The sequence below is a fragment of the Hypanus sabinus genome, chromosome 1 (assembly GCF_030144855.1).
Source record: "Hypanus sabinus isolate sHypSab1 chromosome 1, sHypSab1.hap1, whole genome shotgun sequence".
Taxonomy (NCBI): Eukaryota; Metazoa; Chordata; class Chondrichthyes; order Myliobatiformes; family Dasyatidae; genus Hypanus; species Hypanus sabinus.
In genome coordinates this window covers 209226401-209240336 of record NC_082706.1, presented here as the reverse complement: position 1 = coordinate 209240336, position 13936 = coordinate 209226401, and the positions used below count along the sequence as shown (strand labels likewise).

The 13936-nt window shown below is 39.1% G+C and overlaps 1 protein-coding gene across 7 annotated transcripts in view; it reads right to left on the bottom strand.

Annotated features, from left to right (window-relative positions):
- Positions 1-13936, bottom strand: part of esrp1 (epithelial splicing regulatory protein 1) — a 123667-nt gene that overhangs the window by 59381 nt on the left and 50350 nt on the right. For all 7 annotated transcript variants that reach the window (XR_009514842.1, XM_059984954.1, XM_059984918.1 and 4 more), the window contains 3 exons: positions 9419-9551; positions 2859-2901; positions 431-732 (listed from right to left, as the gene is read on the bottom strand). Coding sequence is in view for 6 of the 7 variants with exons in the window: in XM_059984954.1 (XP_059840937.1) it covers positions 431-732; positions 2859-2901; positions 9419-9551 (478 nt within the window). In the remaining variant the exon portion in view is untranslated. The remainder of the gene's footprint in view (positions 1-430; positions 733-2858; positions 2902-9418; positions 9552-13936) is intronic.

The window sequence follows — 13936 nt, the reverse complement described above, 5'->3', positions numbered from 1 at the left end:
TCCAAAGCAGTTCATTCACCTTTGGTCCCACTGAACACTCATCTCCCACCTTTGGCTCTGCATAAGACAGCTACCATACCCTGGTACACTGCTTCGATAGGCCAGCTGAACCAGGTGAAGGTAGCTGGTGGGCTTGATACCTCTAGGACTTGCCTGTCTTAGTAAGAGAAGGCGGACTGGGCGAGTGAGATCAACAGTGAGATCCAATGTCCAGGAAGGTGGTTCTGTAACGCTCTGTGAGGAGCGAAGGACATGACAAGCCACAGAAGAAATCATGGTAATCCACTGCAATCAAGGAAGACCCCAGTTTGTGTCAACTGCTCGTAGCACTGCACCTGAACTTCTGATGTTGACAGAGTGGAATGGCTTTTGCAGTTTAACAGGTTTCCTGTCATTGCTGGATATGATGGAGGAACACCACAGTACTAACCTGTTGTACTTCAGAAGCTGTGCTTCTGAACAGCTCGAGGTAGCGCTTCCCCAACAAGCCCTTGTGCTTCTTGAGTGCAGTTTGGGCGTATTCCTCACAGGCAAATAATACAAAGGCATCGCCCGTTGGCTTCCCATCAGAGTAGTTGACAAAAAGTATTCCTTCCTTTCCACCTGTTACTGGACAATTTGATCCAAAAAATGCCAGGACCTCCTCTGCTGTGGCCACAAAGGGAAGACCACGCATTCGAATGATGACTTGATGTTCCTTTGATAGGAATTGTGCTACTTCGTTGGAGGTACCTGGTAAGTGCAAAATTAATATCTTAAAACAGGTCCATAATTCATTGAAAGTGGCATCGCAGGTAGATGGGGTCATTAAGAAAGCTTTTGGTACTTTGGCCTTTATAAATCAATGTACTGAGTACAGGGGATGGGATGTTATGTTGAAGGTGTACAAGACATTGGTGAGGCCTAATTTGGAATATCGTGTGCAGTTTTGATCACCTACCTACAAGAATGATGTAAATAAGGTTTAAAGACAGCAGAGAAAATTTACAAGGATGTTGCTGCGACTGGAGGACCTGAGTTATAGGAAAGATTGAATAGGTTCGGACTTCATTCCAGGAAACATAGAAGATTGAGGGGAGATTTGATAGAGGTATACAAAATTATGAGGGGTATAGATAGGGCAAATGCAAACAAACTTTTTCCACAAAGGTTGGGTGAGACTACAGCTCGAGGTCATGGGGTAAGGGCAAAAAGTGAAAAGTTTACAGGGAAAATGAGGGGAAACTTATTGGTACATGGATGGATGGGATATGGAGGGCTATGGTTCCGGTGCAGGTCAATGGGAGTAGACAGTTAAAATGGTTCAGCACAAACTAGATGGGCCAAAGGGCCTGCTGTATTTTTCTATGACTCTAAAAATGAAAAAATATTGTTCATAAAATAAAACACAAGTAAATCCAAAAGCAAATGACAATAAAAGATTAAAGATTAACTTTATTGGAAACATGTACATCGAAACATATAATGAACTGCCATTGGGGGCTGCTAGCAGCAGTCTGCAAATATAGCCATGTTTCTGACATCAACATAGCATGTTCACAACTTAATAACTGAAACCAATATGTTTTTAGAATGGGGGAGGAAACTGGAGCACTCAGAGAAAACCCGGATGCTCTTTCAAAGATTCATCTCATGTTCTTGATATTTATTGCTTATTTATTTCTGCGGATGTACTGTGGACAGCATTCTAACTGGTTGCATCACCATCTGGTATGCAGGAGCCACTGCACAGGATCCGAGAAAGCTGCAGGAAGTTCTAAACTCAGCCAGCTCCATCATGGGCACATGCCTCCCCAGCAACAAGGACATCTTCAAGAAGCAATGCTTCAGAAAGGTGGCATCTGTCATTAAGGACGCCCTTCACCTTGACATGGCCTCTTCTCATTGCTAACATCAGGAAGGAGGTAATGGAGCCTGAAGACACACTCAACATTTCAGGAATAGCTTTTTCCGCTTTGCCCTCAGACTTCTGAAGGGTAATTGAACCCACGGACACTACCTCACTACCATATTTTCTCTTTTTGCACTATTTATTTAATTTAACTTTTATATATATATATACTTCTTACCATGGTTTAGTTTTATTATGTATTGCAGTGTACTGCATCTACAATTACAAGTAAAATAACGAGAACTAGGGGACATTGCCTCAAGATTCAAGGGAGAAGATTTAGGATGGAGATGAGGAGAAACTGTTTTTCCCAGAGAGTGGTGAATCTGTGGAATTCTCTGCCCAGGGAAGCAGTTGAGGCTTCTTCACTAAATATATTTAAGAAACAGTTAGATAGATTTTTACATAGTAAGGAAATTAAGGGTTATGGGGAAAAGGCAGGTAGATGGAGCTGAGTTTACAGACAAATCAGCAATGATCTTATTGAATGGCGGGGCAGGCTTGATGGGCCAGATGGCCTACTCCTGCTCCTATTTCTTATGTTCTAAGGCCAGCGATATTAAGCCTGATTCTGATTATTTATATTTTTTCTCTTTTATTTATTTTGTATTTGCAGTGTTTTGTAGATTGGTCGTTAGTCTATCTTGTTATGAGCGGATTTTTATTGATTCTATTGTGTTTCTTTGTATTTACTGTAAATGCCCGCAAGGAAATGAATCTCTGGATTGTATATGGTGACATTATGTACTTTGATAATAAACTTATTTTGAACTTTGAAATCCACACAGTCACGTGCAGAATGTACAAATTCTTACACACAGTGATGAGAGTTTATCCCTAATAAGTCAAACTGATTTTCCTTTGATAAAAATTGGGTTACTTCCTGGGTACCTAATTTTACTGGTTTGGAAAATGTTAAAATGGTTGAGGTAGATGCTTTAATAATGAAGGATAAAATATTCTTTACCTCCAGCAATCTTTAGAAAATCTTCCCCAGTTGCCTTGTATACCTGTTTTAAAAGGTTAACAATGAGGATATTGTGTGATCTGAGCATTCCCCTCAACACAACACAGTATTTTATTGTTTATAAAGTGCTTTCCGATATCCTGGTGCTCAAACAAATGAAAGTCCGTTTGCTTTACAGACAAACACAAGAGATTTTGCAGATGCTGGTAATCCAGAACAATACAGACAAAATGCTGGAGGGACTCACCAGATTAGGCAGCATCTGTGGAAAGCAATAAACAATTAACATCCACAAAATGCTGGTGGAACACAGCAGACCAGGCAGTATCTATAGGGAGAAGCACTGTCAACGTTTCGGGCCGAGACCCTTCGTCCTGCAGTTTGTGTGTGTTGCTTGAATTTCCAGCATCTGCAGATTTCCTCGTGTTTGCAAACAATTAACATTTTCTTTTTTCTTTGTCCCTCTTTTCCCTTCGTTCGCTGTTCTCTCCAAGATTCTTTATTCTTCAGCCCTTTACTTCGTCCACCTATCATGTCCCAGCTTCTCACTTCATCCCCTCCCCCCCACCTGGTCTCACCCATCACTGCCAGCTTATACTATCTCTCCTCTCCCCAACTTCTTAATGTGGCTTCGGCCGTTCCTTTCCAGTCTTAGCCCAAAACGTTATGTTTCAGATTCAGGTTGACATGAATAGGATCTTGAGGAACAGATTCCAATTCAGATTCAGATTGATTTATCACATGTACACCCAAATGCAGTGAGAAATGTTTTGCTTGTGTTGATAGCCAAAGCATCCAAGGATGTGCTGGGAGCGGCCCTCGAGATTTCCCATATTCTGCCGCCAACATAGCAAGCACACAATGCTCGGCAGAACAACACAGAACACAACAAGCAACAAAAGAACCACAGCAAGACCAAGCCCTGTTCCTCCCTCACACCCACCCGGTCAGTCCTCCAACTGTCCAACTTCAAGACAGGCACTGGGCCTCCAATCTCCTTTGGTTCAAATTACTGAGTCCCTCCAGAATTTTTGTGTGCTGAGTAAAATAGACTTTACCTTTCTCATTTGTAATGGCCTTGTGATTTAGAGATCACCTTGTTGTTTGTGTTAACACTTAAAACATTTGCTTTATAAACTGGCAATTACAATGAAATTAAATCAGCCATGAAGGAACGGCAGAGCAGACTCGATGGCCAATTCTCTTAATTCTACTCCTATGCCTTATGGACTCCTTACAGCATTTTATTACAAAAGCACAGCAAATTACTCTGCTCTTTATCAGTTTTTTTCAATCCTATAATTTACACTTAACACATTTCAATGCAGTAAAAAGCACTACAGGTACAAATGCTAAAGTACAGTTTTGGCCTGTTTATTACTCTCCATAGATGCTGGCTGACCTGCTGAGTTGATAACTCTGCTATAAAATGCTTAATATTAACATGTGAATTCTGCGTGATAAGCATGAGAGAATGCACAGATGCTGGAAGCCCAGAGCAGTGCACACAAAATGCTGGAGGAATTCAGCAGATCAGGCAGCATCTATGGAAGGGAATAAACAAGCGATACTTCGAGCCGAGATGCTTGATCTGGATGGGAGAAAAGGGGGAAGGCACCAGAATAAGAAGGTGGGAGAGAGGAAGGAGGACAAGCTGGCAGGTGATAGGTTAGGCCAGGTGGATTGTATGGGGGAAAGGATTAAGAAGATGCAAGCGATAAATGAATCCAGATGGGGGTGGATTAAGAATCTGTGGGGTGATAGCTTAGGCCAGGTGGATTGTGTTGTTGTGTTGGGCGGGGGGATTAAGAAGCTGGCATGTGATATGTGAAGCCAGTTTGCTGGGGGGGGGGGGGTGGGAATAAGAAGCTGGGAAGTGATAGGTGCAAAAGGCAAACGGCTAGAGAAGAAGAAATCTGACAGTGACCATGGCAGAAAGGGAAGGAGGAAGGGACCAGAGGAGGTGATAGGCAGAGGATAAAGGAAGAAGCTTTTCTTTGCAGTTTAACAATTTATTGCCTACTTGAATTTTATATAACTACTTATACACATGTAACTGTTTAGTATATTTCCTAGTGGTCACAGTATGTATATACATTTGCTCAGTGTGTTCCCTAGTGATCACTGTTTGTATATAAAGTTGTTCAGCGTGCTCCCGAGTGATCACAGTGTGTATACAGTTGTTCTGTGTGCTCCCTAGTGGTTACTTTTGTACCATTCTGGAAAACTCTGGAAGCTTTTCTGGTGCTGCATTGTTTCAATAGCAGCTTTCTGATTGGCTGACTCTTATTTACAAATTTGAATGGGATGTTTCTTATCTATGGGTATTAAAATAACTATCTACACAGCAGTGCCATCTTTGCTTCTCTCTTTCTTCACTTACTAGACCTCTATCACTGTTTTCAATTTTAATGTTCTATCAATGCTTAATAAAACAATTGTGAAGCAATAAGTTTTGTGCCTCTTTCCTGATGTCCGAAGGAACTTTGGATTAAAAGCATCAGAAATCAACAGGGGATAACCAGATTCTAGTTACTGCCCCCCAGCTATTCTGCTTCACCCCCAGATTTATAAACCCCAGTATTCAGTATCACACTGCTCATCTAGACATCCTCATTACATCATAAGCAAAAGTATCACAAGTCCAGCTTAAGTTGTAGCTTTCTGAAGAAAGATTATGCTTGGAGACTGCAAAAAGAGACATTTTCTTCTGAAGCCATGCTACGTGGTGATCATTGGATTATTTGGAAATGGATTACACATCAATTCAGTTCCGGCAGACTGGGTGGCTGAGATGTACCGTGAGATGTGATGGCCAGGAAGGCGAATTTATAATGGATCGAAATATTAATTTACTTAGTTTTAAAGTGAAAGGGTTAAATCATCTTGTAAAACGGAATAAGATTTTTGCTTATATTAAAAAGTTACGGGCCCCCATTATTTTTCTACAAGAAACACATGTACGTAGTTGTGACAACGCATGCCTTTATAATCAGTGCAGGGGTCTACAATTTCATTCTTCATTCAGAGCAAAATTTTGAGGAGTCTCGATTTTTATAGATAATACAATTTCTTTTGTTTAACATAAAGTTAAAATGAATACTCCCTTTCTGCTGGGTGAAAAAATGTCAGACGTCAACAATATCACACTTCATTAGATATTGTGATATTTAATGGGCGATTTGTCATAGTGTCAGGTAAACTAGATAATAAATTAATTGTATTTGCTAATGTGTACACTCCCAATGTGGATGGCCCAGGAATTTTTGAGCGTTTCTTTTCATTCCTGCTAGATTTGAGTTTTTATTTTTTAGTGATGGGAGGAGATTTTAATTATTGTCTAGACCCAGTATTAGATCATTCTTCTCTTAAATCATCCACACTTAATAAATCAGCTTTATTTATTCAATCCTTTCTAATGAAGTGTGATATTGTTGATGTCTAGCGATTTTTTCACCCCACAGAAAGGGAGTATTCATTTTTCTCTCATGTCCATCATTCCCATACCAGGTTTGGTTTTTTTTTTATTGCTAGTCAAATGATTCCATTAGTTCTATCCATTGAATATAAGGAAATAGCTGTATCTGACCATTCTCCTGTATTTCTATCTTTAAATCTTCCTGGTTTCACTTATATGAACAGATCCGGGCATTTTAATTTAACTTTGTTATCTGAATAAGGACTTACTAAAATTTCTGGAGAATCAAATTACTCTTTTTCTTTCAGAAAATTCGTTGGAAGAGACTTCTAGTCTTATTATTTAGGATGCTTTTAAGGCATATATTAGAGGACAAATTATCTCCTATACTGCATATATTAAGAAAAAAGCTAATAAAGAGAGAACTGATTTAGTTAATCAATTAAAACAACTAGACCAGAAATATGCTTTGGCACCAGACCCTGAACTATATATAAAAGATGTATTGAAATTAAAACTAAATATGATCTTCTTATGCTGATGACTTATTGCTTATTATATCTAATGTTGCAACTTCTTTACCCTCTGTGTTTCTTTCACTGACTAATTTCAGTCAGTTTTTAGGATATAAATTGAATTTACATAAGAGTGAATTGTTTCCTTTAAATAATTTGATACCAACCAATATTAACCTTCCTTTTAAAATTGTAAGAGAACAGTTTACATATTTGGGGGTAACAATCACTAAGAACTATAAAGATCATTCAAAGAAAATTTTCTAACCTTAATGAATTATGTGAAAAAGACACTTTCTAATTGGTCACCTCTCTTTTTTATCATTGATTGGTCGAATCAATTCTATTAGAATGAATATTTAACTTAAATTTATATATCTTTTTCAAGTTGTACATGATTTTATTCCTAAGTCTTTTTTTTGATTCTTTCGATTCAATTCTTTCTTCCTATATATGGAAGAGCAGAAAACCTCGATTAAATAAAGCCCACCTTCAAAAAATTAAAAAGAATGGAGGCCAATTTTAGGTTATATTATTGGGCAATTAACATACAAAATCTTATGTTCTGATTATATTATATTAATCATGAGGATTGTCCAATATGGTTCTTTTTGGAAGCCAACTCTGTTATGAAATTTTCTATTATTTCTCTTCTTGGATCCTCTCTTCCTTTATCTTTAAATAATTTAACTGACAGTTTGGTGGTTAAACACACTTTGAGGATCTGGCTACAGTTTAGAAAACATTTCGGTTTATTGAGATTTTCCATTTCTATACCTATTTTTTCTAATTTTTTTTAAACCATCTACGACTGATCTGTTTTTTAGAGAATGGGATAGATTAGGTATTAAATGATTTCAGGATCTGTTTGTTGGAGGGAATCTCTCTTCTTTTGAGCAGCTCTCAGTGAAATATAACCTATTAAATATCTTTTTTTTTAGTGTTTACAGATTAGAGGTTTTTTAAGATCTAAACTACATATAGTTCCTACCAACCCGGATAAGAACATAATAAATGTAATTTTTAATTTGAAAATTTAATTTTGATAATGGCTCAATTTCTTAAATTTATGGTCTGTTGTTGGGATTGAAAATGGCTCCTTTAGACAAAATTAAAAAAAAGATTGGGAAAAGGATTTACAGACTTCAATATCTGATGAGACCTGGAGGGCTATTTTCAAAATGGCTAATTCTTCATCATTATGTGCTCATCATTCCTTCCTACAACTTAAAGTGGTACATAGGGCTCATATGTCAAAAGACAAGTTCTCTCATTTTTTACAGATATATCTCCTTATTGTGACAGTTGTAATAATGGAGAGTCTTCATTAATTCGTATGTTTTGGTCATGTTCAAGCCTTGAAAAATATTGGAAAGATGTATTCCAAAATTTCCTGTACTTTTTAAATTTAATTTTAAGCCCAATCCTTTGACTGCCTTATTTGGTATTGTTGAGGAGAGAGCTATAATTTTGGAGCCTTCTCATTCACGGGTACTGGCTTTTATATTTCTTATGGCTAGGAAGGGTGATCTTGCTTAAATGGAAGGAGGTTCTCCCCCTACACATGCTCAATGGTTATGCGATGTTATGTCATGTTTAAATTTAGAGAAGATTTGTTGTTTGATTTCTGATTCTAACCAAGATTTTCAAATGCTATGGGAACCCTTTCTGAACTATTTAAAAAATCTTTGAATTGTTATTGTTATTAAAATATAGATCTCGGCTACTATTATAAAACACTATTTTTTTCGCTTGTTTTTTTTTTAACCAACCAGCTTTGTCTTTGTCTTGGTAGTGGGTGTAGATAAGAATCCTTATGAATTCTGTATTTGTGCATATGAAATTTAATAAAAATAGTGGAAAAAGAAAGAAACACCTTGAGCAAGCCTGAGGAAAAGGAATTAAGGAAGGCCTTGGGAAATGAGAGTTATCACTAGAAAATTAATGTACCATGGTAGTCCCTCACGGTCCATGAGACTATAAGATATTGGAGCAGAATTAGGCCATTCAGCCCATCAAATCTGCTCCATCATTCCGTCATGGCTGATTTATCATCCCTCTCAACCCCATTCTCCTGCCTTCTCCCTGTAAACTTTAACACCCTTACTAATCAAGAACCTATCAACCTCAGCTTTAAATATACCTAATGACTTGGCCTCCATGGCTGCCTGTAGCTATGGATTTCACAGATTCACCACCCTCTTTGCTTAGGTAAGGGGCCCAAAACTGCTCATAATAGTCCATGTGCAGTCTGGTCAATGTCTTATAAAGCCTCAGCATTACAGCTTGGGTTTATATTCTAGTCCTCTTGAAATGAATGCTAACATTGCATTTGCCTTCCTCACCACTGACTCAATCTGCAAGTTAACCTTTAGGGAATCCTGCATTTCTGATTTCTGCGTTGCTCCCTGTTGAGAAACTAGTCGACACCATTATTCCTTCTGCTTTGGAAATAGTGAGATTTCATGATATTAATGTACCACTTCAACCACTCTTGCATGGTCTGCAGGCTCAGGCAGTCCACTTGGGAATACCATGTGCCATGGGCCGCCGACAGCCATATTTTCCTGAAAGTGGTTTTCCCTGACTGGCAATTCAAACTCAAGCAAGCTAAGATGTTGGCCTACCTCAATATATCGACTGCCCATGTGATGTTTATGCCTCTGTAGTGCCAGGTCTCTGTGTTCATTATTGATGAACCTCACAAGTGCTTCTCCATTCCGTCGTCCCTGAAAATTCAGGCAAAGTGCTACACCACCCCTTTAAAATTAAGAAAAAAATCACTGATATTTAAAAGGCAATGACAGCAACATTTACAAATATTAGAAATATGAGAATATAAAATAATGAATTGAAAGTGAATAGCCAATCCAGTTATATAAAATGTCCGTACTTAGCTACCCGTAATAACCAAAAGTTTCTTCATCAGTTATAATATAATACGTGATATCCTTCTGCACCTCACTGGCACATCAGGAGGCAACCTTGCTGTTTCTTTAGCCTTTGTCTGTTTTTACAGGGTTGAGTTGCCTGCTCGATGCTCAACTGAACATGGATGGAAAGCATGCAAGGAGCTGGCCAGGTTCGAAGCCCGGACCACTCACCTCAAAGTCCGGTACAGGTGCCACTACACCGCTGGCCAGATGTATTCCTCTTCAGTTACCGAATGAAAATTCTTTAAAGGTTTGCAGCTCTGACAAACCTATATTAAGTATGCAATTTAGCTTTTCCAAAGGATGATAAGGTAGAGATTTTCAAGATGAGGAGTACAAGAGGTGTAAAAGATGATAAGAGGCATAAATAGAGTGGATCGTCAGAGAATTTTCCCCCAGGGTAGAAATGGCTAATGTGAGAGAGCATAATTTTAAGGTGACTGGAGGGAAGTATCGGGGAGATGTCAGAGGTCACTTGTTTTACACACAGAGAGGCTTGTGCATGGAACACCCTGCCAGCGGTGGTGATAGAGGCAGGCACACTAAAGAGATTTAAGAGATTCCTATATAGGCATATGGATGACAGAAACATTGAAGGTTACGTGACAGGGAAGGGATTAGATCTGAGAGTCGGATAAAAGGTCAACACAACATCTTGTGCTGAAAGCCCTGCACTGTGCTGTACTGTTCCATGTTCTATGGTTTATAATTTGTGTGGAGAATATAAAGTAATTAATTGAAAGGAAATACCCAGAACAACTGGGTAAAGTGTCCACACTTAGACAGGTGTAATAATTTAATTATTTACTCATATTTAGTTACTGATCAGAAATTCTCAAGAAGTTTGCAGATCTGACAAATTTACATTGTTTGAATTTTAGCTTATTCAAGAGGTGACAAGGTAGAGGGTTTCAAGGTGAAGATTTTGGCAAGTGGTTCAAAGACATCAAATTCAATCAAGGTCCAATAACAACTGTTTCAGAGAGGAGTTTTTCTTTAATTCTAGAATTAAATGCACAATTCTGTGGAATAAGGAGCTTACAGAATGTTGGCAATATAAAGAGCGTAGAACAACTAGGTCTGGTACAGGCATGAAGGTTTAAATCTACATTGTAAGTTTCTAAAAACCAATATCTAGCAGCTTCTATTGAAAATTATTTGTGTACAATTCACATTACTGAATTGGTTGAGAACTCCCTGAATCATGACAGCCTTGGAACTAGCAAAAGAATTGCAAAATCAAACAATGCAGAATACAGATATGTATCTCAATTCGAATGTGATTATTTTCTATAGTAAATCACCTCATCACAGTCAAGGGCAAAGCAATCTGTAGTCATAATTGTTCGATTTAAAGAATTTATAATTATTCTACGTATGACTAAAGAGGTGACTGTGGACTTTAGGAAGATGCAGACTGATCACTTCTCACTGCACGTAAACAGCTTGGCCGTTGAGCAAGTCAGGACACCAAGTTTTTGTGCTTGTAATGGATGATCTCACCTGGTGCCTCCACACCTCCTCTTCAGCTGAGAAAGCACAGCAGCTCATCCTGAGCAGACTGAAGCGAGCAAGGCTCCCACCCCCATTCTTACCAAAATTACAGGGGCACCATCGAGAGTGGATCAGCTGCATCACTGTCTGGCATGGAAATTGCAACTGCCAGACCCCACCAAGGATTGCAACTGCTGGGAGGATCATTAAGGACACGGGTCCACCCAGCTGAGATCATTATCCAGAGTGCGGTCACACATTGTCAATGGTCCCTCCCAACATTCTCCTTGACCCCCTAACATCAGGCAGGAGGTACTGGTAGCATGGGAAGCACCTTCTTACCCAGGATGTGAGATTACTGAACTTCCTGCCACCACACAGCTCTCATCAATATGTGTGAAGCGCCAGTAGCTTTATACTGTTCACTTTTTAATTTGTGTTGTACAGTAAATGCATCTTATTATTTGTTAATTCACTAGTGGTAATATTGCTCTCTGTGTTATGTGTGCCTGAGTTATACGTACTGAGTTGTCACTCTGGTCCAGAGAGATGTAGTTTTGTTTGGTGATATACATAGGGACGGTTGTGTGTGAGGTATATGTACTGTGTTGTGTACCCTGGTCCAGAGGAACATTGTTTCATTTGGTCATATACGTAGGGACGGTTGTGTGTGTGTTATATGTACTGTGTTGTCACTCTGGTCCAGAGAGATGTAGTTTTGTTTGGTGATATACATAGGGACGGTTGTGTGTGAGGTATATGTACTGTGTTGTTACTCTGGTCCAGAGAGATGTAGTTTTGTTTGGTGATATACATAGGGATGGTTGTGTGTGAGTTATATGTACTGTGTTGTCACTCAGTCCAGAGAGATGTAGTTTTGTTTGGTGATATACATAGAGATGGTTGTGTGTGAGTTATATGTACTGTGTTGTCACTCTGGTCCAGAGAGATGTAGTTTTGTTTGGTGATCTACATAGGGATGGTTGTGTGTGAGTTATATGTACTGTGTTGTTACTCTGGTCCAGAGAGATGTAGTTTTGTTTGGTGATATACATAGGGATGGTTGTGTGTGTGTTATATGTACTGTGTTGTCACTCTGGTCCAGAGAGATGTAGTTTTGTTTGGTGATATACATAGGGACGGTTGTGTGTGAGTTATATGTACTGTGTTGTCATTCTGGTCCAGAGAGATGTAGTTTTGTTTGGTGATCTACATAGGGATGGTTGTGTGTGAGTTATATGTACTGTGTTGTCACTCTGGTCCAGAGAGATGTATTTTTGTTTGGTGATATACATAGGGATGGTTGTGTGTGAGTTATATGTACTGTGTTGTCACTCTGGTCCAGAGAGATGTATTTTTGTTTGGTGATCTACATAGGGATGGTTGTGTGTGAGTTATATGTCCTGTGTTGTCACTCTGGTCCAGAGAGATGTATTTTTGTTTGGTGATATACATAGGGACGGTTGTGTGTGAGTTATATGTACTGTGTTGTCACTCTGGTCCAGAGAGATGTATTTTTGTTTGGTGATATACATAGGGACGGTTGTGTGTGAGTTATTTGTTCTGCGTTGTCACTTGGCCCAGAGGAACATTGTTTAATTTGTTGGATACATGGGGACGGTTGAGTGTGAATGAGCTGGTTCAAGTTTAACAGCATCTTCCCCTCCACAATCAGATTTCTGAATTGCTGAACTCCCCTTTGTGATTTAACAAGTTTGCACCGTACTGCCATTGTAAAAAACTCATATCACATCAGATAAATCAATGCTAACAAACCTGATTCTGCGTTTCTAATGCTTTTGATAAATACGCACCTTTACATGAGAAACATTTATAAAATCAGGATCTTCAAGAGGAAATACAAAGCTTGAGATCATGGAAGCTGTTACTTGTAGAGTTTAGAAAAGTTTATTTTGAAGATTCAGGATTGTTTAGTGCCATTTCCAGTAGACAAGTGTAAAGGAGAACAAAATAATTGTTACTCTGGATCTGACGCACACAAAAAAAACGCAGTAAGATAAAAACACAATAACTACAAGTGTAAATAGAGAATGTAGATTATATGCCTAGATTAATTGAATGTCCATAAATTTACACAAGAGTGTCTGTACATAAGGTGACTGCCAGGAAATGATATAGTAGTGGTGGTTGGGGGTGTGGAGGGGTGGGTTAGTAGGTGGAGGCATTGATCAGACTTACTGCTTGGGGGGGGGGAAGTAATTGTTTTTGTCTGGTGGTCCCACTGTGGATGCTATGCTATATGGATGCTATTCACCTCCCTGATGGGAATGGGACAAACAATCCATGAGCAGGGTGGGTGGGATCCTACTTCATGTTGCTGGTGATGCAGTTTTTACTTCCTGTTGTTGAACCTTCCCTCTGCCGCAGTGCAGTTTCCGTACCATGCAGTGATGCAGCAGGTTAGGATGCTCTCTACTGTGCATCATGAATATAGACGTACATCGAGACCAGAAGTTGCCAAATATTGCATTCACTTAACAGCTATGTACAAGACTGTGTATATAGACACCCAAAGTAAACAACATATAGTGATTAAAATGGAAGGGAGAAGTAATAAATAAACCAGAAAAGAAAAAGGCCAAGGTAAATGTGGTGAACTACATATACCTGCCTGGACACGCCCCCTGCTGACTGCTCCTGTGGCTCCTCCCACAGACCCCTGTATAAAGGCGATCGAGGCCTGAGCCCGGCCTCTCA